Source organism: Gastrolobium bilobum, unplaced genomic scaffold, assembly GCF_033153095.1.
Source record: "Gastrolobium bilobum isolate Gb01-03AN ecotype WA unplaced genomic scaffold, APGP_CSIRO_Gbil_v1 utg38683, whole genome shotgun sequence".
Lineage (NCBI taxonomy): Eukaryota > Viridiplantae > Streptophyta > Magnoliopsida > Fabales > Fabaceae > Gastrolobium > Gastrolobium bilobum.
Genome location: NW_026899857.1, coordinates 33,194 through 55,020, shown reverse-complemented (window position 1 = coordinate 55,020; position 21,827 = coordinate 33,194). Strand labels below are relative to the sequence as shown.

The window sequence follows — 21,827 nt, the reverse complement described above, 5'->3', positions numbered from 1 at the left end:
TTTTGAGACGGAAATGTTACAGGATTCACTTTTTGGTGACTTGGACTTCTTCTGAGGTTTATTGGAATATGAAACTAAGTAGGCAACTAACTTTGGTTACCCCATTTGTTCCAACTCTTCCTAAAATAGTTTTGATCCTTGATATAAATAAACCACTTTAATTCTTCCAGTTCACTCTGTTCTTTCGGTCTGTGCATTTCAGTCTTAAAAGAACTCCTTTCAGCATGTAGCTTACTCAATACAAGACCGACAAAGAGATTATCAGACATATTAGATTTATCATCTTTTAGCTTGTTCCTCGTGTTCTCTAATTCAATTAATTGAGAGATGATTCTTGAATCCATATTAAATTTGAATTCAAAAAATTCTCTGCAAAGAGAGTTTTGGATAGCCCCTCTTGTTTTTAGAACTAAGCATTCAAGTGATTTCATATTTTTTTCGTCGTCATATACTCACTACAGGTCATAACTAGACGAAGATTTAGAGAATTTAGCAAGTAATCCCTACAAAAATCTCCATCCTTGTTCCAGTGATATTCATCCACATTTTTCAATGGTAGATGTAAAATCATTTAAGACATTATGAAATATTTTACGTTCTTTTATGCCAAATTGAATATGTAATTTCCAACCATAAAATTCAATAACATCAAATGATTGCAGCTTTATAATATCATAGGAACTACGTTTAGTCATTTTTAATCAAAGCTAATAGTTAGAAAGATTGTACCTTGTAGTCCACGGACTTCAAAGACTCTAACTTTTGTCAAACCGCTCGGTGGAGTTTGAATTTGCCAAAACAGACTCCAAAAACAGGTTTGGTGCATCCAAAAACCTTAAGATGAACTACCCCTATTGCCGGAAACTCACCAAAATATTTCCCAAATGTACCTAAAAACTTCAGATTGTCATATCTCCTTCGTCCAATCTCCATTTAAGGCGAGTGACCACTCAAAACGATCATCTCAACGAATACCAATAAGTTTCACTTCCTGAAACTTGCTAAAAATTCTAGGATCTGGACTAAAAGGTTGCAGCTGCAGTATCTTCAAACTCATATACTGGAAAATCCTTACGTCGAATCACGAAAGTGATTTAAAATATGAGTTCCTCTCGATGAAATCTTCGAATAGACACCTTACTCGCTCAAATCCGACACACGAAGCTAAAACTTCAAGATCGTTGGAGGTTAATTATGAGTTTGAGAGAGAAGGGTTTAGAAGTTCTTGCAATATTACACCAAGAGACATTAAATCTGGAGTGTTACCTCCAACTTAGGAAACCCTAGAGATAATGCAAGTTATTGGACTCCAATCTATGTAGACCCAAATAATCATGCTTTCACCTATTGGACTTGTACGTGAATACTGTTAGAATATATTATTAATATATCCACACACAAAAACGTGTCTTTAGGTCACTCATTAAGGCATTATGTCATCGCACACGTAGTATACTGACTACTCGGGATGATCACTGTGAAGTCAAGATGCACTGTGATCACTATTCCGGCAACTCTAACTCGATTACTATTCCTCTTATTTTAACAAAGGACACTGGTCAAAGAAATGATCTGCATGTGTATGTTCGGCCTAAGAATTCGTCAAAAATAGACTGCATGTTGTTAAACTTAGAGAAATTGGGATAAAACCTTATGTTCTCCTTTGGAGAATTCTCATTTAAAGAGTATGATATAATTACACAATCATAACTATACAATCATAACCTACAGCTAGCTAATTAATTAAGGATATAATTACACAATCATAACCTACAGTTGACTAATTAATTAAGGATATAATTACAAATCATAACCTACAGCTGGCTAATTAATTAAGGATATAATTACAAATCTGCACAAATAATGCCAAATATTCTGCTCATCAATTCTATTGACATCCCCCCTCAAATTGATGCTGGTGAATCTACAAGCATCAATTTGCTGACGAGGAAATTATGTCGTTGACGTGTCAAAGACTTGGTGAGGATGTCAGCTAGTTGAACAGATGTTGAGACATGAGGTAGAGTGATAATTCTACGATCATAAGCTTCCCTGATTGAATGACAATCGACCTCTATGTGCTTTGTTCTTTCATGGTATACAGGATTTGCTGCAATCTGTATGGCACTTGTATTATCAGCATACAACGGAGTTGGTGTTGCTTGTGAATAACCAAGTTCTGAAAGAAGGCCCAGTAACCAAATAATCTCAGAGCATGCTGCAGACATGGACCGATATTCTACTTCAGTGGAGGATTTAGAGACAGATTCTTGTTTCTTGCATTTCCAGGAGATAGAGGCATCTCCTAAAAACATACACCAGCCAGTAGTAGACTTCCTTGTGTCGGGACATCCAGCCCAATCAGCATCGATGTATGCTTGAAGTTGTATTGTTGCATTTGTCGGAAAGAAGATACCACGGCTGGGAGTGGCCAACAAATATTTAATGATTCGTTGTACTGCTGTAAGATGCAAGTGTCTAGGATTTTGCATGAATTTGCTGACTGTGTGGACAACAAAAGAGATATCAGGTCTTGTGATGGTGAGGTAGATGAGACTTCCTACCAACTTTCGATATAAAGTTGGGTCTTGTAGAAGGTCACCTTCATCCCGTCTTAACTTTACATTAACTTCCATGGGAGTGTCAACCATAGTTGCAGTGGTGAGATCAGCTAGCTGAATTAGATCCTGAGTATATTTGTGCTGAGTGACAAAGATGCCTTTTTGTTGGAATTGTACTTCTAATCCCAAGAAATAAGTGACAAAGATGCCTTTTTGTAATTATATCCTTAATTAATTAACCAGCGTAGGTTATGATTGTGTAATTATATCCTTAATTAATTAGCTAGCTGTAGGTTATGATTGTATAGTTATGATTGTATAATTATATCATACTATTTAAATGAGAATTCTCCAAAGGAGAACATAAGGTTTTATCCTAATTTCTCTAAGTTTAACACATGTGATCACTATTCCTCTTATCTTAATCTTTGAGTACCTTTCATGTTACCCACTACACCATTTTTAATATGGTATTACTAACCCCACTAGAACTTGATTACTATTAAGTAGTCTGCTGACAGCTTGGGATGATCACTGTGAAGTCAAGATGTTCATGATGTTATGTCCCTACTGTAGCACGATCACTATTCCTCTTATTTTAACAAAAGACACTGGTCTAAGAAATCATCTGCATGTGTACGTTTATTTTGGCCTAAGAATCCACTCAAAATAGACTGCTTTGAAATTTGCACCCCAAATCCAAAGTTTTATACATAACTGCACTTATAAATTGCCATTCATTCTCTGCATATCATCACACTACCCTCACCTCTCAGTTCAAATTTGTAGTCTCATATCTAATTATCTATATATACTCTTACCCTTTTATCTCTTTTTCTCCATATTCATCCTCACAATCATGGCAAGCATCCCTAGCATTCCATCTCATATAAAAGCATGGGTCTACTCTGAATATGGGGAAATAGAAGAAATTCTCAAGCTTGATCATAATGTAACTACACCACACCTTAAGGAAGACCAGGTACTAATCAAGGTTGTGGCTGCATCCCTTAATCCTGTTGATTTTATGACGGCTCTTGGGGATTTTAAGGACACTGCCTCTATTTTACCCGTAAGATTTTCTTAACTGTGTCCCTCTCTTTTATCGAAGTTTTTTATGTCCATTTCCATCTAATAAATAGCATGTATTATGCTTTGCTAGTCTAACATAATTATTTTTTTAACCATTTAATTTCATTTTACTATGGATGAAGACTGCACCAGGGTACGATGTTGCTGGTGTGGTGGTAAGAGTGGGAAGTCAAGTGAAGAAATTTAAAGTTGGTGATGAAGTTTATGGTGATGTTAATGAGATTACATACCATCAAAAGATCATTGGTTCTTTGGCAGAGTATACTGCTGCTGAAGAAAAAGTATTGGCTCATAAACCCTCCAATTTGAGCTTTGTTGAAGCTGCTAGCCTCCCTTTAGCAATCATTACTGCTTATCAAGGACTTGAAAGAGTTGGGTTTTCTGCTGGCAAATCTATACTTATTCTTGGAGGTGCTGGTGGAGTTGGAACCCTTCTTATTCAGGTTTTATATATCTTTTATTATAAGACATCCTAGTAGCAAAATGTTGAGCTTTTTTACTCTTCAACTTTTTCAATGTAACATGATTATATATTTTATATATCTATCATAACATTTTATCCTCTGAGAGAAAGCTAACATATGATTTGTTGTGTATATGTTCGATGTTGTAGGTAGCCAAGCATGTTTTTGGAGCATCCAAGGTTGCTGCTACTGCTAGTACTGCAAAACTTGAATTGTTGAGGAGCTTGGGAGCAGACTTGGCTATTGATTATACAAAGGAGAATTTTGAAGAATTGCCAGAAAAATTTGATGTAGTGTACGATGCAGTAGGTCAGATATTTGGATTGAACCTTAATTTATTTCAAGAAGTTGTTCATGTAAAAATATAAAACGAAGCGAACCGGAACAGTGGTAAAACTGTTCTTTCATGATTGAGAAGTCATGGATTCAAATCCAAGAAACAGTCTCTTTAAAATTATGTAAGGGTAATGCTGCATACAAGGATTACCTTCACCCTACACTCTCTAGTCGGGTTTAAAGGAGAGTGGTATGGTTCATGTAAAAATATAATATTGTTGAATACTCAAAACAATTTTGATTCCAAAAAAAAACAGGGCAGAGTGAGAGGGCATTGAAGGGTGTTAAAGAAGGTGGCAAAGTTGTGACAATAGCTGAAAAGGGAAGTCCAGCTTTCTTTGTCCTCACTTCAGATGCGACTGTGTTGGAGAAACTACAACCTTATTTGGAGAGTGGCAAGGTGAAGCCAATTCTTGATACCAAGAGCCCCTTTCCATTTTCTCAGACTGTGGAAGCATTTTCCTACCTCAAGACTAATAAAGCAATAGGCAAAGTTGTCATAAGTCCCATCCCATGCCATGACCATAATTATTTAATCATATCAATTTCTCTGGCCTTCATTTATGCTGTTTTGTTTTGTCTATCTGAGACACAAATTGTAATAAATCTCTTAAGAGATGTGGTTGTTACTTTTTATAATTACCCATGTTGTTTGTGTTCTGGCTACACAATAGGCCATTATGGTACGTTGTTCAACATCTTATAAATAACCTGTGTTGTGTATTTCTATTCGGAAAACATTTTCTCTTTTCAAAGGATAAAATTTTTCTCATGTTAGTGACTCATAGCATAAGTGGATCCCACCTTGAAACTTTTTTTCTCTCCACTATTTTGTAGGCCCCACTTATATTATGAATCAATAACATAAGAAAAATTTTCTCCTTTAAAAGGAGAAAATGTTTTCCATTTCTATTTGTATAAGATTGAAAAGTAGTATATTTTCCATTTCTCTTCAAGCAACAAAAAGTCAAATATCTCGTCTGAAACGAGTTTATCCCCTTTCCATTTTTTTTTTTTATTTCTTTACATTAAAAAAAAAAATTACCTCCTTTGATACATTTATGATGTGATTCGTTTCGTCATTTTCATTTCTTGTGTTAGGAAATTGAATTCCGTAGGACAAAAAAATAACAATAAATAAAGGATATTGAATTGGAATATAAAAATATAACGGGAAAAACCCTTGAACAAATTAAGGGAAAAGCCACATAGCAAGAATAAAATTTTACCATAAGAAATCACAAAATCATAACCTCTCTTTAATTAGAAAGAGCGAACAATTTTATCCCTCTTTTGAATTAAGAGAACTCCTCACAAAATTCACTTAAAAAAATATAGAGAAAGAAGAAGAATTTTGGTGTATCCAAAACGATGGAGAAAAACAATCTCCTACTTAGATATATGATTGAAAACCAATCAATGTCCACATAATTCCGTCTATCCTGTCATCTCTATATTGTATTATTGTCTACGTCTCCACATCACTAAAACTTAATTTATAATTGTGTAACATAATAGAATTTTTAGGATACTTTGATAATATATATTTTTTAATAAAATACATATCTTTTTAATATATTAAAAATGGAAAATAAAAATGAAGAGTCAAGAAATATGCGAGTGAAAAAGTAAAATAAAAACCAAAAACTTAAAGAAATAGTTATATAATAGGCAAGAAAATAGTAAAGAAAAAAATGTATATTAAATATATGAGAAAAATATTTAAAGGACGGAACTTTGTGTCTTTTAAGTAAAACAACTGTGTTTTTGTGCATATTTTTAATTTTTTTACGTATTCTCTATTTTACAATACTCATTCTTTTTTCTCCTCCTAATTGGAAGGGATAATATAAAAGAATAACAAATATGGGAAAAGTGTTTATCATTTTAAATGACAGAAAGTTATGTCATTTTAAGAGAGATAAAGACACAGAAAATTTGAATTTTAAATTAAAAAAAACCACTCACTTTCTTTCTCCCATGATTTCCATTTTTCTGTGTCTATCTCTCTCCTAAAATGACAAACACCAAACCCAACAAATATATATCAAAACATGGTTGTTTCAATTAAAATGAAAAATGTTATTCTATATATATAAATAAATAACCATACATTTTCGTTTATTCATTGATCATAGGGAAAAAGAAGTATCCTTTTGAATAACACAAACTTGTGTCATTTTAGGTGTTTTATACAAAGTACGACTGTGTAAAATTGAAAAATTACTTTTTTTTCTCTCTCACCAGTCAGATTGCTGACGTGTAAAGTGAAAAAAAAGTAACTTTTCAGAATTACACAAAGTAAGACCGGTCTTACTCCTTGTAAGTCACTAAAAGGACACAATTTCTGTCCTTTTGAATGACACACACTATACCCATCATCATATACCATAAATCAAAAGCAATAAGAGTTTTCAAAATCAAGTTTTCATAAAGTTAATTAATAAATGAAAAGCACCGAAAATTAGCAATCTCTGAACAAGCCATAATATTACAGTGTTACAATGATCAAATGGAACTGCGAAGTTATATCTCTCCTCAACTATAGGCATTACTTATTCTGTAACCCACAAGCCAAATATGTAACCATTTATTACTAATTTACACACACACTCTTGAAAGGAAATATTGTGCTTTTAACATAAATTCTGGTGCTGTCAAATCATCACCAAAAATAAATTGATATCACAAATACTAAGGTGAGTATGCACATGCAGCAGAATTTGATATGCTTAGCTATGCTTATGGGATGGGATGTATGACTACTTTCCCAATGGCTCTATTAGTCTTAAGGTATGCATATGCTTCCACAGTCTGAGAAAATGGAAAAGGGCTCTTGGGGTCCAACACTGGCTTCACCTTTCCACTCTCTAAGTAAGGTTGTAGTTTCTCCAACACAGCCCCATCTGAAACGAGAAAAAAGTCAATAGCTGGTGGAGTTGCTGGTGGTACTATGGTCACAACTTTGCCCCCTTCTTTAATAGCCTTCAGTGCCTTGTCACTCTGTCCTGTTTTCGAAATTATTAATGTTATTTTAGTTTTCAACAATACTTCGTGGAAGGCAAATAATAATAATAATAATAATTATATATATATATATATATATATATATATATATATAGATAAATTATTTATGCAACCGCTTTACGTATAACAACGACGGGTGTAGGGGTGGTAAACGAGCCAGGGGCCTTTGGCTCGGCTCGTAAAGGCCTGAGCTCGTTTAATAAAAGCTCGTGTTAGAACCAGGTTTGGACTTCTATAAAAGCTCGTTTAATAAAAAGGCCTCAGGCTCTAATTCAGAAGCTCGGCCTTAGAGCCTCTCAGGCTAGCCTAGTATATATATACTTTTTATACTACTTGTAATAACTCTCTCTCATCAATTTATTTCACCCCATTTTATTGGTTTAACAAACTTTTTGAATGATTTTGTTCTATATTATGATATTTGGATATATATTGAATTTATGTATATTTATGGAATTACTAGTACTGTTCTATATTATCTTTCATCCTCCTTCACACAAACAAACCCACAAAAACTCATTCGTTTCACTGTGCACTGCTCGTTTGTGTCAATTTATTTTTTATTTTATTTATTTTATTTTTATTTTTGTTGGCACTTTTTTTATAATGGGCTAATTTATATAAGGAATAAAATATTTTTATGAATTTAAAACCCATCACACAATGCACATCATTGAAGTCTGGATATATTATGATCACTAATCCGGCTAGGTTCATGATGTTATATCCCAATCTCAAATATCTAAAATACTACTGTCGCAATCAATCATTTATGTATCCCTCCAATAAAATTCAATCATCGGCGGACTTGTATTGGAGCAAGTGTGTGCAAGTGTATACACAAATTTTTGAAAATATATATATATATTTTGAGTCCTCAACAAAAATTAAAATTACAAGGCCCAATTTAATTTCTTAGAAGAAAAAAGTCGACTCTCGTTTCCTCTTAATTTCAAAATAGACTCATTTAGCCGAAATCGTGATTTTTCTTAAATTCAAAGAAGATCTACATTAGTCCCTCAAAAAGACTAACATGAGTCTATTTTGAAATTCATAGAGATCACGAGTCAATTTTTTTTTAAGAGATTAAATTGGGTCCCGTGATTTTTGTTGAGGACCCAAAAGATACTTTTTTTTTGGTAACTTGGCCCAAAAGGTACTTTAATTTTGTAGCAAATTTTTTCAATTTTGACACATGGCATTTTTGGTTCTGACGTGACATATTTAGCTATACTGTGTAGTGTAGCGAATTATTTACACACATATTTTGATACACAGTGTAGCGAAATATGCCACGTGGCATTTTGGCAAAATTTTTATAATGGGCTAAGATAATATAACATGTTATCTACCTTCTCTCACTTTAATTTTTTTTATTTATTGTAGACTTTGTAAATTATTGCTGCAAATTGGAAGCTAAGGTTTCTATCTGGAAATTGATTTTTTGTGGAATTATGTTCTCTTATTTTTATTCTTTAACATGCTAACAGGCTAAGACAGGCTTCACACAGGCTTTTATTTTTTGTAAATAAACCAGGCCACAGGCCAATATTATATTCGTAACAGGTAACAGACTAAGGCCAGTCGGACACATTTAAATACAGGCTTGGCCCGTTAAGATCAAAACTCGGCTCGGCTCGGCCCGTTAACACCCCTAGACGGGTGTATGGTTATGATTATCCACATTTAATATTTTAATCCTTTGTATGGTTATGATTCCCTGCATTTAATGCTTTCAAGTATATATATAGCAAGTATTTGATTGCTGCACATACAACAGCTGCAGAAATGTAAACCCATATATATATATATATATAGAAAAATGGGGCAGGATCCCAATAAATAATAATCGTTGATCGGCGGAAATCAAAGGTTAGGATTTTGTGTCAAATTTCAAAATTTGATACCGGTGTCAAAGGATCCTATACATATATATATATATATATATATAGAGAGAGAGAGAGGTAGGATCTTTTGACACCAGTGTCAAATTTTAATTTTGACACCTCATCTGAGAGCCGTTAGATCAAAAAATATCAACGACTCTGATTTGCAAGCATGTGACACCTTTGATCTTTTTTGATCTAACGGCTCTCAGATGAGGTGTCAAAATTAAAAATTGACACCGGTGTCCAAAGATCCTACCTCGTGTATATATATATATATATATGTGTGTGTGTTTTCAATTCAAATATCTGACCTACTGCATCGTACACTACATCAAACTTTTCAGGCAATTCTTCAAAATTCTCCTTTGTATAATCAATAGGGAAGTCTGCTCCCAAGTTCCTCAACAATTCAAGTTTTGGAGTACTAGCAGTAGCTGCAACCTTAGATGCTCCAAAAACATGTTTGGCCAGCTACATCATCAAACATATACACAAAAAATCATTTGGTTTCAGTTAGATGATAAAATATTTTGTTGTATTTAATCATGCTACAAATTATACATCACCAAACCTGAATAACAAGGGTTCCAACTCCTCCAGAACCTCCAAGAACAAGTATAGATTTGCCAGCAGAAAACTCAACTTTTTCGAGTCCTAGATAAGCAGTAAGGATCACTGCAGGAAGGCTAGCAGCTTCAATAAAGCTCAAATTGGAGGGTTTATGAGCCAATACTTTCTCTTCAGCAGCAGTATATTCTGCCAAAGAACCAATGGTTTTTGGATAGTTCACAGAAAGTTCATTGATATCACCATAAACTTCATCACCAATTTTAAATTTCCTCACTTTACTTCCCACTCTTACCACCACACCAGCAACATCATACCCCGGAATAGTCTTTCCAACACCAAACATAAAATTAAACAATGCAAAATTAGAAAAAACAAAAAGAACAAAGAAATTATGTTAGACTATACAAAATGGAAATTTTGCTTATAAAGCCAAACATAATTTATAAAATCTTACGGGTAAAGGAGAGTCAGTGTCCTTAAAATATCCAAGAGCCCTCAAATTATCTACAGGATTAAGGGCAGCAGCCACAACCTTTATTAGCACTTGGTCTTCCTTGATATCTGGTATAGCTACATTAGGATCAAATTTGAGAATCTCTTCTATGTTCCCATACTCAGTGTAGACCCAAGCTTTTATGTGAGATCCCATGATCTGAGTGCAAGGAAAAGAGTCAGAGAATGTGAAAGTTCCCAGGTTGTAGTTGAACTCACTAATGATGCAACACCAAGTACCAATTTATAAAGAGGAAATAGTTAAATTAATCTAAAAAAGTATACCTTACAACCTCCAACTGTAGCTTAGTTGGCAATTGAGTTTCCAAGAATTTGTTTGAGTCAGAGGTTCAAACCCTGCCTCAATCAAACTCTTGGAAAATCTTTGGAATCAAGAGGATGTGTCTCCCTCCTCGAATGAGGGAGTAGTCTCATCCTTCTTCCGGTAGCAAAGTTCAATGCATCTTTTGTTCCAATAAGAAGCTAGCCTACAGGGCCGTACCCCGAGGGCAAGGTGATCGGAGGAGATTGAATGGGGATACCTTAAAATTATACCAATAAAAAAAAAAAAGTATACATTACGTGGTTCATATTAAATTGTAAAAAGTGAAAATCATTATATAAATTTTCAAAAATATATGTGCTATTGATTGAATTAGTCCTTGTTAGAATCTAATTTGACCTATAATTTATGGGCAGTTTTGACTTTTGATGCATCAAATTATTGTTTACAGGGTCGACAAAGTAGCCAACTCAACTCAGGACACGGTACTCTAATGTACCCAAAAAAAATAGCACCAACCGAGGAAACATGTCTTTAGCTTAGTTTGGGATTTATTAAGGCATATCAAAAGCATTGGTTTAAGTGGAATATATTTGATGTTGTTTAAGCAAAAATTTGAATTCAAATGTTTGTGAATGCAAAAGTTTCGTTTAAGGCATTACGTCATCGAAAGCATAGTATGCTGACTATTTGCCATTTGGGATTATTTTATGTACATTTTTTAATAATATTACTCACACACGTAACCTTACGCTTATATCATATCATATTCTTTACAATTTTGAATAACAAATAAAAAAAACTTAATTAAGATTTTCATCATTGATTTCAGTTTATATAAGGAATAAAATATTTTTATGAATTTAAAACCCATCACACAATGCACATCATTGAAGTCTGGATATATTATGATCACTAATCCGGCTAGGTTCATGATGTTATATCCCAATCTCAAATATCTAAAATACTACTGTCGCAATCAATCATTTATGTATCCCTCCAATAAAATTCAATCATCGGCGGACTTGTATTGGAGCAAGTGTGTGCAAGTGTATACACAAATTTTTGAAAATATATATATATATTTTGAGTCCTCAACAAAAATTAAAATTACAAGGCCCAATTTAATTTCTTAGAAGAAAAAAGTCGACTCTCGTTTCCTCTTAATTTCAAAATAGACTCATTTAGCCAAAATCGTGATTTTTCTTAAATTCAAAGAAGATCTACATTAGTCCCTCAAAAAGACTAACATGAGTCTATTTTGAAATTCATAGAGATCACGAGTCAATTTTTTTTTAAGAGATTAAATTGGGTCCCGTGATTTTTGTTGAGGACCCAAAAGATACTTTTTTTTTGGTAACTTGGCCCAAAAGGTACTTTAATTTTGTAGCAAATTTTTCCAATTTTGACACATGGCATTTTTGGTTCTGACGTGACATATTTAGCTATACTGTGTAGTGTAGCGAATTATTTACACACATATTTTGATACACAGTGTAGCGAAATATGCCACGTGGCATTTTGGCAAAATTTACTATTGGCATGGCAGTTTGGTAAATTTTTTTGCCAATAGTGGCAAAATGCTCACTGTTCCTTTTAAAGGCGTGAGTTGCGTTTAGGTTACGCTTTTTTCAGGCGTGTGAGTGGTCACATCTTGTTTAGGTGTGAGTGTCTCGTGGGTCACGCCCAACTTATGCGTGAATGGTCATATGTCCAATCAGTACGTGACACACTGCAATACACGCGTAAATAATTTTAAAACAATAAATTCATAATTTTTTATTTAAATTAATTTTTTTTAATTTTTTTTTTGCCTTATTAGGATCAAATTTGAGAATCTCTTCTATATTCCCATATTCAGAGTACACCTAGGGGGTGTTTGTTTCAAGAGTTTTGGTTTGTTTCCCATCAAAGTGATTCCTACTTAATAAGTTGTCCATGTTTGGTTCGCTAATCTTATTAAATTTACCCATCAGTATCAGTTGCCCAGCTTTTGAATTTGCATGTTAAAAAGCAAAAAACCACTGTTCCAGAAAGCAAGTTTGAAGGTGGTATTTGTGTGAAAAATCGGAGAAGTTAATAAAGTGACACAATTACCCTTTACAATTGGTCCTACATAGTTATTTTTAAAAGGATAATTTTGTAATTTGATTAAGTTTTCCCATCAATATTTTATCTTCAACCAAACACACATTCAAGAATTTCTCTCAATTTTTCTAATAAATTTTTAACCAACCAAACAACTTTTTTTACATTTTTCTACCAAACTCACTTTCCAACCATTTCCCTATCAATTACATTTCTCTAGTATTCAAAAAATTTCTCCTCAACCAAACGCCCACAGGCTTTTATGTTAGATGTCATGATCTGAGTGCAAGGAATAGAGTCAGAAGATGTGAAAGTTCCTAGGTTGTAGTTGAACTCACTAATGATGCTACACCAAGTACCAATTTAATTATAAAGAGGAAATAGTTATATATATATATATATATATATATATATATATATATATATATATATGATCAACTTACACAAGTATAATAATAAATGTTGATTTTCGTGCATCTAACGATTAATATTTATAGAGTAATAATAATCATTTAATATGACCCAATAAATTATAATTGTTAGATGCACGAAAATTAACAGGTAAGATTTAGTGTAAGACTTCTTATTTTTACACCAATATGAGAATAACCTATCTCTATGTGTGTGTGTGTATATATATATATAGGCAGGATCCTTTGACATCAAATTTCAACCATTTTCGTGAATGTAACAATTATAATTTAATAGGTCATACTTATTAATTAATTATTAATTTTTTAATAAATTATAACTTTTAGATTGACAAAAATTAATGGTTGAGATTTGATATCAAATTTTTTTGTTTGACACCGATTTTAAAGGATCATGTCTCACACACATATATGTGTGAGTGAGTGTGAAAGACATGATTATATATATATATATATATATATGGGGCATGATATTCTTACACCGGTGTAAGAGTTAAAAGTCTTACACTCAATCTTGACCATTGATTCACTTATATTTCATGGCTCACATTACTAAAAAATTTGAGCCCTTAGATATAAGTGAGATTAACGGACAAGATTAAAAGTGTAACTTACACTGGTGTAAAATGATCTTAACCCTATATATATATATATATATATATATATATATATATATATATATATATTCCGTAGTTCATATTAAATTGTAAAAGGTGAAAATCATTATATAACATTTGAAAATTTATATGCTATTGATTAAATTAGATCATGTTAGAATCTAATTTAACCTATAATTTATGGGTAGTTTTGACTCTTGATGCATCAAATTATTGTTTAATGGGTTCCGTTTACAGGGTCTTTTGGCTAGTTTGAGACTTATTATTTTATTAAGGGCATTATCTGCACGTACACGTATCTTGCTTAATCCGTGAGATAATCTTATGAAGTATTTGTATGTTTACTGAGTCAGCGCACATTCTTGTTTATAATTAATAGATTTAAACTTGTATTTTGTGTATTCTTGTGTTATAAAAGACAAAATTTTAAATGTAACTGTAATAGAATTTTTTTTTATTTGAATATAATTTATTAAAAAAAAGTGGTACATATATAATTATTAAATTTACTTTGTATTATTCTCCATCATGAGAGGAGAACATTCAAATTTATAATTAATTATAAAAAAAAATCCACTTTCAATACCGTAGTTTTATAGATGGGTTTTACCATTGACCCATCTGAGAAGAAAAGATACTCCGTTTGTGTAGACATTGGAATGTGAAGAATGCTTTTGGGATCGGAAAAAGAAGTTGACGACTGCTCCAGTGCTGATTCTTCCTGATCCTGCAGGTGAGTTTGAGTTGTACTGCGATTAGGGGTGTTAAACGAACCAGGGATCTTCGGCTCAGCCCGTGAAGGCCTGAACTTACAAGTCTAAAATTGGTTATTGTAACCAGACTTGGACTTGTATAAAAGCTCGTTTAATAAAAAAGTCTCAGGCTCCAATTCAAAAGCTCGATTTTAGAACCACTCAGACTGATCTAGTATATTAACTTTATTTTTATTTTATATTTTTTATACTACTCGTAATAGCCTCATCTCTCTCCTCAATACATTTCATCCCATTTTATTAATTAAAAAGACTTTTAGAATTAATTTGCACTATATTATAATGTTTGGATATACATTATATTTATGAATCTTCATGAAATTATTAGTTCTGTTGATCATATATTTTGTTTGGATAAATTTTTATTGTCCTATTTTCATTAACAGGCTAAACCAAGATTTTATTTTTCAGAAATAAGTCATGCCATATTACGTAAATCTTTGTGGCCTGACTTAGATAATTAGAACATTCTTCTAAAACATCATTCCTTACAAATTCGTAAATCTCTCGTCAATTTGAGTAACTTGACATCAGGCTTTAATGGGTAAAGAATTTCTCCGGTCGTCACTAAAGATAAAGTTATCTCCAGTGAGCTCAAAACGATATCGTTTTAGAACAGAAATCAAAGTATTTTTGTAATTATAATATATTACAGGATTATATTAATCCGATTCAAATTTTTAGAACCCGTTCAGATGAACTTCCTAAAATGTACATTTTATATCTTGTTTATTTTAAAAGTGTTTTTTTTTAATTAAGACTATTTAGATTTTTTTAAAAATATTTAACTTTTGTTTGTTTTTTTCAAAAACTAAAATTTTTAACTTCTAAAAAAAGTAAATTTTTGATCTTTTTTATGACTTCCGTTTTTTTAAAAGCATATGTCCAAACAGATTTTTTCTACACAATATTTTTTTCTTAAAAAAAAATAGCTTTTGAAGAGAATTTTTTTTATCCAAACAGGTCCTTAAAACGTTTGCAAGGGGACTACGATAGACGTGGACCAAAAGAGAAACCATGTACAAAACAAAATCACCACTATTGCTCCTTGTTGAGAGCCCAGTGATCGACAAAGCTTCAGCACTAAGATAGCGAGGTAGCATCATTTATAAATTACTAAGATTGAGTTAATGATGAAGAACATTTTTTGACGTCATTAATAATGAAGAGTCTAAGTAATTTGTAATAAGTCATAAATTTAATCATGGGTCACAAGAGATATCAACTTTTTTGTAGTACGGAAGTCCATGTTTTTATGATATTTCAACAATATTCTAAATCAGCAATCCAACAGTGTTTTTATGATATTTCTACATAATGTTGTAATGAATTCATTTTACATTCTACAGATAAAGGTGTAGGTAGATAAAACCTGGTCACCAATCACGACCCAGCAAAGAAGAATTCATGAGCTTCGCAATATCGTTCAAAGACAACGTTAAAGAGGGGATGGATAGGTTCTAAGAGGTTGGAGTAGGGGCCCAAAACTACATTAGGCAGTGGTGGAGAATCTGGGCGCTTTGACCAGCTATACTGGCACAATGAGAGCCCACTTAAACAGTAACATGTGTGATAGTGATCTCTACGTTTACCAGGTTTGTCTCTCAGTCCCCCGTCTTGCTCCTGCATCAAGCACAGAACAATGATTGACCCAAAATAATATAAAAAAAGCAGACAGCCATGATAATGAACTCTTTCTTGATTTTGTCAACTGATTCAACTGATGTTTGGATTCTGTCACAGTTAACAGTTTCAGAAATTTAAAATCTCTACCTCTCATCCATCTGTATTTTTGCAGAATATAATGTCATATGCATCAAAACCTAAAATGTTCAAATTCTTGGATAAGATGCAATCAGATAAAGATGAATTTTCATTTCAGGCTTACTAGGAATTAACAAGGCATCTTAAGAGAGAAATTACAAATACAAGGATAAAGAGAGACACGAAACCAATAGATAAAATGCAGACCTGTGAACATAAAAGAATATATTGCTGTAAGGCAATGCTGTGAAAAAGTGGTTCTCTTGCTCTCCACTTATTGATAAAGTCATAACCGATATTTTTAAAATCACCTGAACAGGATTCACTGATGTCTGCCATAAGTAGAATTTGAAGTGTCAAACTCATGAGAAATGAAATTAGCAAGACATGTAGTATATCATGGTAGTAGGAATTTTTAAAACACGTTGTATTTCAAAGTCAACTTACCTTCATCCCTAAAATGGTGAGTCGCATTACCAGAGGTTCCATCCAAACTTACTTTTTCTTCAGATACATCGGATGTCGTAAAAATATCTGAGGCCTCTTCCATTTGTTTGTCGACAGTAGTAGAATATAATCTTTGCAATAGTGCAACAGCACCTCCCTGATTACTTTCAACTCAAGTTTCAATCCAACTATATCACAAAGAAGACTGACAAGGAAAATATAAAATTCAAATCACCTGCCAAAAGGAGTAGCATCCATCAACCAATTTATTCGTTCTCCCCTGGAATCCACACTCCTTCCCTTGCCGGAATACCACCCACTCCTAATGCAAGGCTTTAGATTATTATATCCTTCATATAACATAAAGTATGGGCAACTTCAAAAGAAGTTCCTATGATTAATTGGAAGCCAGTAGAAAAGGAACAATTCTCTTACAACTAAACGAGGCAGATCCAAGCGATTAACCTCACCAATCAGAATCATTGCAGCTAATCCACAAAAGGTGTATCTGATAAACAAATATTCAAATCTAAGACTTTTCATACCTCCTTTTGTTTTAAACATCATATCATTGCAAAGAGATATAATGAATGTGTGTGAGAGAGTTTTTGATGATACATACCCCCCATGAGCCTCAGAACCAGGCTCTCCAGCAATGCCACCCTCATAAGTTTGACAGCTGCAGAGAAACACCATAGCGTATGAAACATGTTACATACCAACTACACAGCATGCAATTCATTATTTCATTTTTGAGTAGTTCACTGAATTGATGCTAACACCAAGAAACCCAAAGTTCTACAAAGCCATCAAAAAGCTGGAACAATTATTAGCCAACTAAACATGGTCTAATACAAAAATAGCCAAAAGCATTTCAAAGCACCAAAACAGAACGGAGTGAATTCAGTACCCCAACAAAACATACTACCAACATTGTGGCTATCAGGACTTTCAGGTATTACCAGTGGCAGAACTAGAAGGTCCCATTTAAGACCAGAAACAGTTAATGAATTGATCATAAAACAGTTTGCTTTGATGCCAAAACCACTTCAGATCTCCCAAAAAATTAAAATGAAAAGTATTCAGTACCTCAACATGTCATACTAACCACATTGTAAATAATGTGGCATTCAATTATTACCAGTGGCTACAATTAAAGAACCCATATGAATCGCACATAGTTAATGAAGAGATAATAAAACAGTTTGCTTTAATGTCAGGATATTTTGATTGCTAGCAAGTTGATCTTATGGAAAACCAATCAACAATCTAAGCAGTAAAACAATAAAAATGTGTTTTAAGCTGTTGAAGTTTCTATTCTAAACATTGCTCTTCAAATTGTACACATACTGTCAAATTCAGTGCCAATATTAAAATTACTGCTTCTTGAAACTGACCTTGAAATGTAATCTCCAACATTCTGGATCAGCTCATTATCTAAAATGTTCAAAACACTTGCAACCTGGTTACAACAAGATTCGCTATGTCATGCAATAGATACATTTTCATACCTTCAGTAGCATAAAAAGTCCCCCTCCCACAATGAAGATAATAGAGGATAACAGTAAAAAGGTCTTAGTTAGCCAACAGCTTTAACCGTCCTGGCATTCATAATTAGTAATACGCTATCTGAGCCATGTCTACTTCAATGGACCATTCTAATAAGAATTATGCATGACAATGATCCACAAAGTGCAATGCCTGATCAAGTATGCATATCTACACAATCATGTGTGAAACGAAGACAGCTACAGAGCTAACCAACACTTACAGAAATGGCAGTGTAGCAAGCTCGAACATCAATTTCTCCTTCAACATGCATCCTGAATGAAGTATTTGATGATTGAAAAAATAAAGAATGAATTAAAAAAGATGATTTCCCAAATCAATTCTGAATGTATCAACGAGGGCAATAATTAGCATTAAGAAATGCTTTTAACACATAACTTGAAGTCACACAATTCAGACTTGTGCAGGTTGGCACATTTTAATTTCTGCACAACTGCCTCCACGAACACAAGCAAATCAAAATCTGTCACCGCTCTAAGGTGTGAATGATGTGTGTGCAAGCAGAATGCAAATAGATGGATTCGTAAGGATTGTCACATCGAAGTTATCTACTATTTATAAAATTCAATGAATCCCATCAAATACAATTAAAAAAATGGATATACAGCATCGATCTGATTTCTTATTGTCAATTGAAGCCACAGAGATGAATAAGATATCAAACCTGAATCCCCCGTTTGGTTGTTTCATCCGCCTCAGAAACCCATACAATTTATCTCTGAGAATAATATATTCAAAGTACCAACCAATCAATTCCAAATGTATGAAAACCAACTCTACCACATAAATACAACATAATATAGTAAAAGCTTGCTTTGAAGAGAGAATAAACTGACCACCTATTGATTGATGCCAAAGATTTCTGACCACCCAAAGTAATCAGTGTATTGACTGCAGCATAAGTTGTGGCAAGATGAGGCATCTGTGGAAGATTTCAATGATATTAATCATTATAGTTTTTGAACATTAAAAGAATAAAAAGGAAAGACATAAAACTTAAATTTCAATATGTGTTACACTCCTTCAAAGACTACAGTTACAGCAAAAAGAAAGTCAACCTAAAAAATACAAGGCATATAACTTACATTAAAAAAAAAAGAAAAAAAAGAATTACATTAAAAGGCATTACTTGACTAGATTTCAATCAATATAATTTAAAAAAGGATATAAATATGGCCTAAACATATTGAACCGAATCAGTTCTAACTCAAACACTACAGCCTTCTTAAGCCACACAATTGAACGATGCTGTATTACCTCTCTTTAGTCTACATAAAAGCAGCAGCCATATATTATACATAACTACGGAAGCGTATTTTACTTCAAAACTAACCACAGTATTAGTTAGTTTTGTATTCATATACATAAAGAGTTGGCAGCAAGAGACAACAAATTGCAGTTTTAAAGAGAGAGAAACAAGCTACAAAAGAAATTCAACAAAATCAGAATAGTTGCTTGCCTGGCCTGGACCCCCAGCATATCCACCATTTGGATCCTGTTGGCATACAAAGAACAAGGGATTTATCAATGGATAGAAATGGGATAAGAAGAAAAAAGTGGGCAGCCAAGAAATCCTGCCTTAAAACACAACAGCTAAAGGATCAGCTATGCCATGTTTGGCACGCTTGATCAAAATCAGCACATAGCAAAAACCAAAAAGTCCAAACTTAAATCTGGGTTACTTCTTTCCAGCTATAAGTATAAGTATATCCATTGGAGCATGCAATGAAATAGGTTGATACTAGGAGAGGCAGCATAACATAACAATATTTATTGCATACTTCAAGCTCAACTACCTAGTTTCAAGGTATTTATTGTTCTGGGAAATGAATTTCTTACCCTGTCATTTTTCTGTTTTTTAGCTTTTTTTCATTATGTCACTAATTGTTTTGGTATAAACCATCCGGTAACCAGTCCAACGCGAGCCGGCTAATCCGGATTCGGGCCGGGTCGGACCACAGGGGTTATAAAACTCTTTCTACCAAATTTTAACACAGCTCAAACTCGAGACCACTAGTTAAGCCGGAACAACTCCCATCCAGTTGATCCACGTGCTTAGGGGTCATTATGTCACTAATTTACCCCCCCAAAAAAAGAAGAAATAAGTAATGCAATGAGATTTAGAAACAGAATTGGAAACCTGGCAACGGTTAAGAAAATCAACGGTGTCATCTTGGAGTTCGTCATCGACAGATTCTCCTAACAGTGCAATAGAGTGGAGTATCCAGTAGCAGAGCCAGGGACGACTACATAACCAACAACATCTAATTTAAAACCAATAATATAAATCGTAAGAAAATGCAGGAAAAGGAGATGAGAATCTGAATGTTGTTTATTGATTCAAAAAACTAATAATATGATACAGAGTATAACTACTTATAACATATAACAGAACTGAATGATATCAGGAAGCTACTCCTAACTAACTCAACAGAATCAGTTGGATTCCGGTACAGGGAGTTGCTAAGCTCCCCTGACTGTCACTAAAATTGCGTAACAACAAAGGGAGAGAGAGAGAGAGAGAGAGACTTGGCATCCAAGACGGTGAAGGCGGAACCGAGATGACGGAGACCTTTGGAAAGGAACTCAATGTGTTTATCGCGTTGCAGCTCCAACCTACGAAGTGAAGAAAAATCGAATCAGAAAAACGATATAAGAAAATTTGAGAATGAAGGAGTGAGAGTGAGAGTGAGACGGACATGACGGATTGGGCGTTGGGAGGAATGGTGGCGAAGAGTTGGTAAATCTGGAAAACATGTGATTCCACCATCCATTGATCTCGCTGACTCACCGTCGGACTCGGTGGCGCCGCCGTCGGCGCCGACGACGAAGGATCCATCTCTCTCTGTGCCAGCGTGAGGTGAGTGATAGTATTCAAATTGAAAAAGTGTTTCCTTCTTCACGTGTGGCCTGGCCAGAAACTGCGAGAAGCAACGCTCTTTTTTTTTTTTTTTTTTTTTTTTTTTTGCGCACCAGGCCTGTAACCATTTACAAATTATCCAAGCCCATCCATTTAGATTTTTTTTTTTTTTTTGATTTTTGACTGAAAAAGTGATTATAAGCTTTTTCTGATTTTGAATCATAAGTACTTAAAACTTTTTTAGATTAGATAAATAAATTTCCTCTTCATATTTTCAAAATTTTAAGGCGGATTATTTTATTTATATGAACTTCACTTAGTCTATTATTAAATAATGTGTTAGGAAAGATATGATCCTACGTGTATACTCTGTAGTTACTGACTCATTCTTATCCTTTATATTTATTAGATAAGATAGTTTATCCTTTGTATTTATTCCAATCTCGGTTGTATATCTCTTGTATCAAATCCTTTTAGTTAAACACTATTGCTAATAATATCATATCAAGGTTTTGATACCATAATTTTATCTCAATGTAAGATTTATTGCACTTGAATATTCTA

General features: G+C 33.4%; 3 protein-coding genes across 5 annotated transcripts; 1 reads left to right on the top strand and 2 right to left on the bottom strand.

Annotated features, from left to right (window-relative positions):
• The first annotated feature begins 3,402 nt into the window (after nt 1–3,402).
• On the top strand, nt 3,403–5,159 carry LOC133293963 (2-methylene-furan-3-one reductase-like). Its single transcript, XM_061492598.1, has 4 exons — nt 3,403–3,633; nt 3,776–4,096; nt 4,267–4,426; nt 4,711–5,159. Exons 1-4 carry the CDS (start codon nt 3,421–3,423, stop codon nt 5,157–5,159), a joined length of 1,143 nt encoding a protein of 380 aa, XP_061348582.1. The 5' UTR covers nt 3,403–3,420.
• Nucleotides 5,160–7,195: 2,036 nt separating this feature from the next.
• LOC133293968 (2-methylene-furan-3-one reductase-like) lies at nt 7,196–10,588 on the bottom strand. Its single transcript, XM_061492604.1, has 4 exons — nt 10,394–10,588; nt 9,941–10,264; nt 9,681–9,840; nt 7,196–7,461 (listed from the first exon to the last, which is right to left on the bottom strand). The coding sequence occupies exons 1-4, from the start codon at nt 10,586–10,588 to the stop codon at nt 7,196–7,198; spliced, it is 945 nt and encodes a 314-aa protein (XP_061348588.1).
• Nucleotides 10,589–15,836: 5,248 nt separating this feature from the next.
• LOC133293958 (protein farnesyltransferase subunit beta) lies at nt 15,837–21,298 on the bottom strand. Of its 3 annotated transcripts, none has more exons than XM_061492589.1 (14): nt 21,103–21,298; nt 20,933–21,019; nt 20,544–20,667; nt 19,863–19,898; nt 19,243–19,325; nt 19,068–19,121; nt 18,606–18,657; nt 18,232–18,296; nt 17,457–17,513; nt 17,270–17,342; nt 17,070–17,156; nt 16,835–16,991; nt 16,595–16,719; nt 15,837–16,246 (listed from the first exon to the last, which is right to left on the bottom strand). In XM_061492589.1, exons 1-14 carry the CDS (start codon nt 21,240–21,242, stop codon nt 16,007–16,009), a joined length of 1,380 nt encoding a protein of 459 aa, XP_061348573.1. In that variant the 5' UTR covers nt 21,243–21,298; the 3' UTR covers nt 15,837–16,006. The 3 variants fall into 3 exon arrangements, with proteins under 3 accessions (XP_061348573.1, XP_061348572.1, XP_061348574.1); XM_061492590.1 differs by having other exon boundaries at nt 15,838–16,246; nt 20,544–20,649; XM_061492588.1 differs by having other exon boundaries at nt 17,270–17,513; nt 20,544–20,649.
• Between the last annotated feature and the right edge of the window lie 529 nt (nt 21,299–21,827).

Excerpts from the sequence above, each read along its gene's own strand:
- LOC133293963 (XM_061492598.1), top strand. The coding sequence starts at position 3,421 with ATGGCAAGCATCCCTAGCATTCCATCTCATATAAAAGCATGGGTCTAC. Across the intron at positions 4,097-4,266 it reads TTGGAACCCTTCTTATTCAG|GTAGCCAAGCATGTTTTTGG; the intron begins GTTTTATATATC and ends TCGATGTTGTAG. Across the intron at positions 4,427-4,710 it reads TGTAGTGTACGATGCAGTAG|GGCAGAGTGAGAGGGCATTG; the intron begins GTCAGATATTTG and ends AAAAAAAAACAG.
- LOC133293958 (XM_061492588.1), bottom strand. The coding sequence starts at position 21,242 with ATGGATCCTTCGTCGTCGGCGCCGACGGCGGCGCCACCGAGTCCGACG. Across the intron at positions 21,020-21,102 it reads CCCAACGCCCAATCCGTCAT|GTTGGAGCTGCAACGCGATA; the intron begins GTCCGTCTCACT and ends TTCACTTCGTAG. Across the intron at positions 17,157-17,269 it reads TGGATCTGCCTCGTTTAGTT|GAGTGGGTGGTATTCCGGCA; the intron begins GTAAGAGAATTG and ends GCCTTGCATTAG.
- LOC133293968 (XM_061492604.1), bottom strand. The coding sequence starts at position 10,588 with ATGGGATCTCACATAAAAGCTTGGGTCTACACTGAGTATGGGAACATA. Across the intron at positions 10,265-10,393 it reads ACACTGACTCTCCTTTACCC|ACTATTCCGGGGTATGATGT; the intron begins GTAAGATTTTAT and ends GGTGTTGGAAAG. Across the intron at positions 9,841-9,940 it reads TTGGAACCCTTGTTATTCAG|CTGGCCAAACATGTTTTTGG; the intron begins GTTTGGTGATGT and ends TTGATGATGTAG.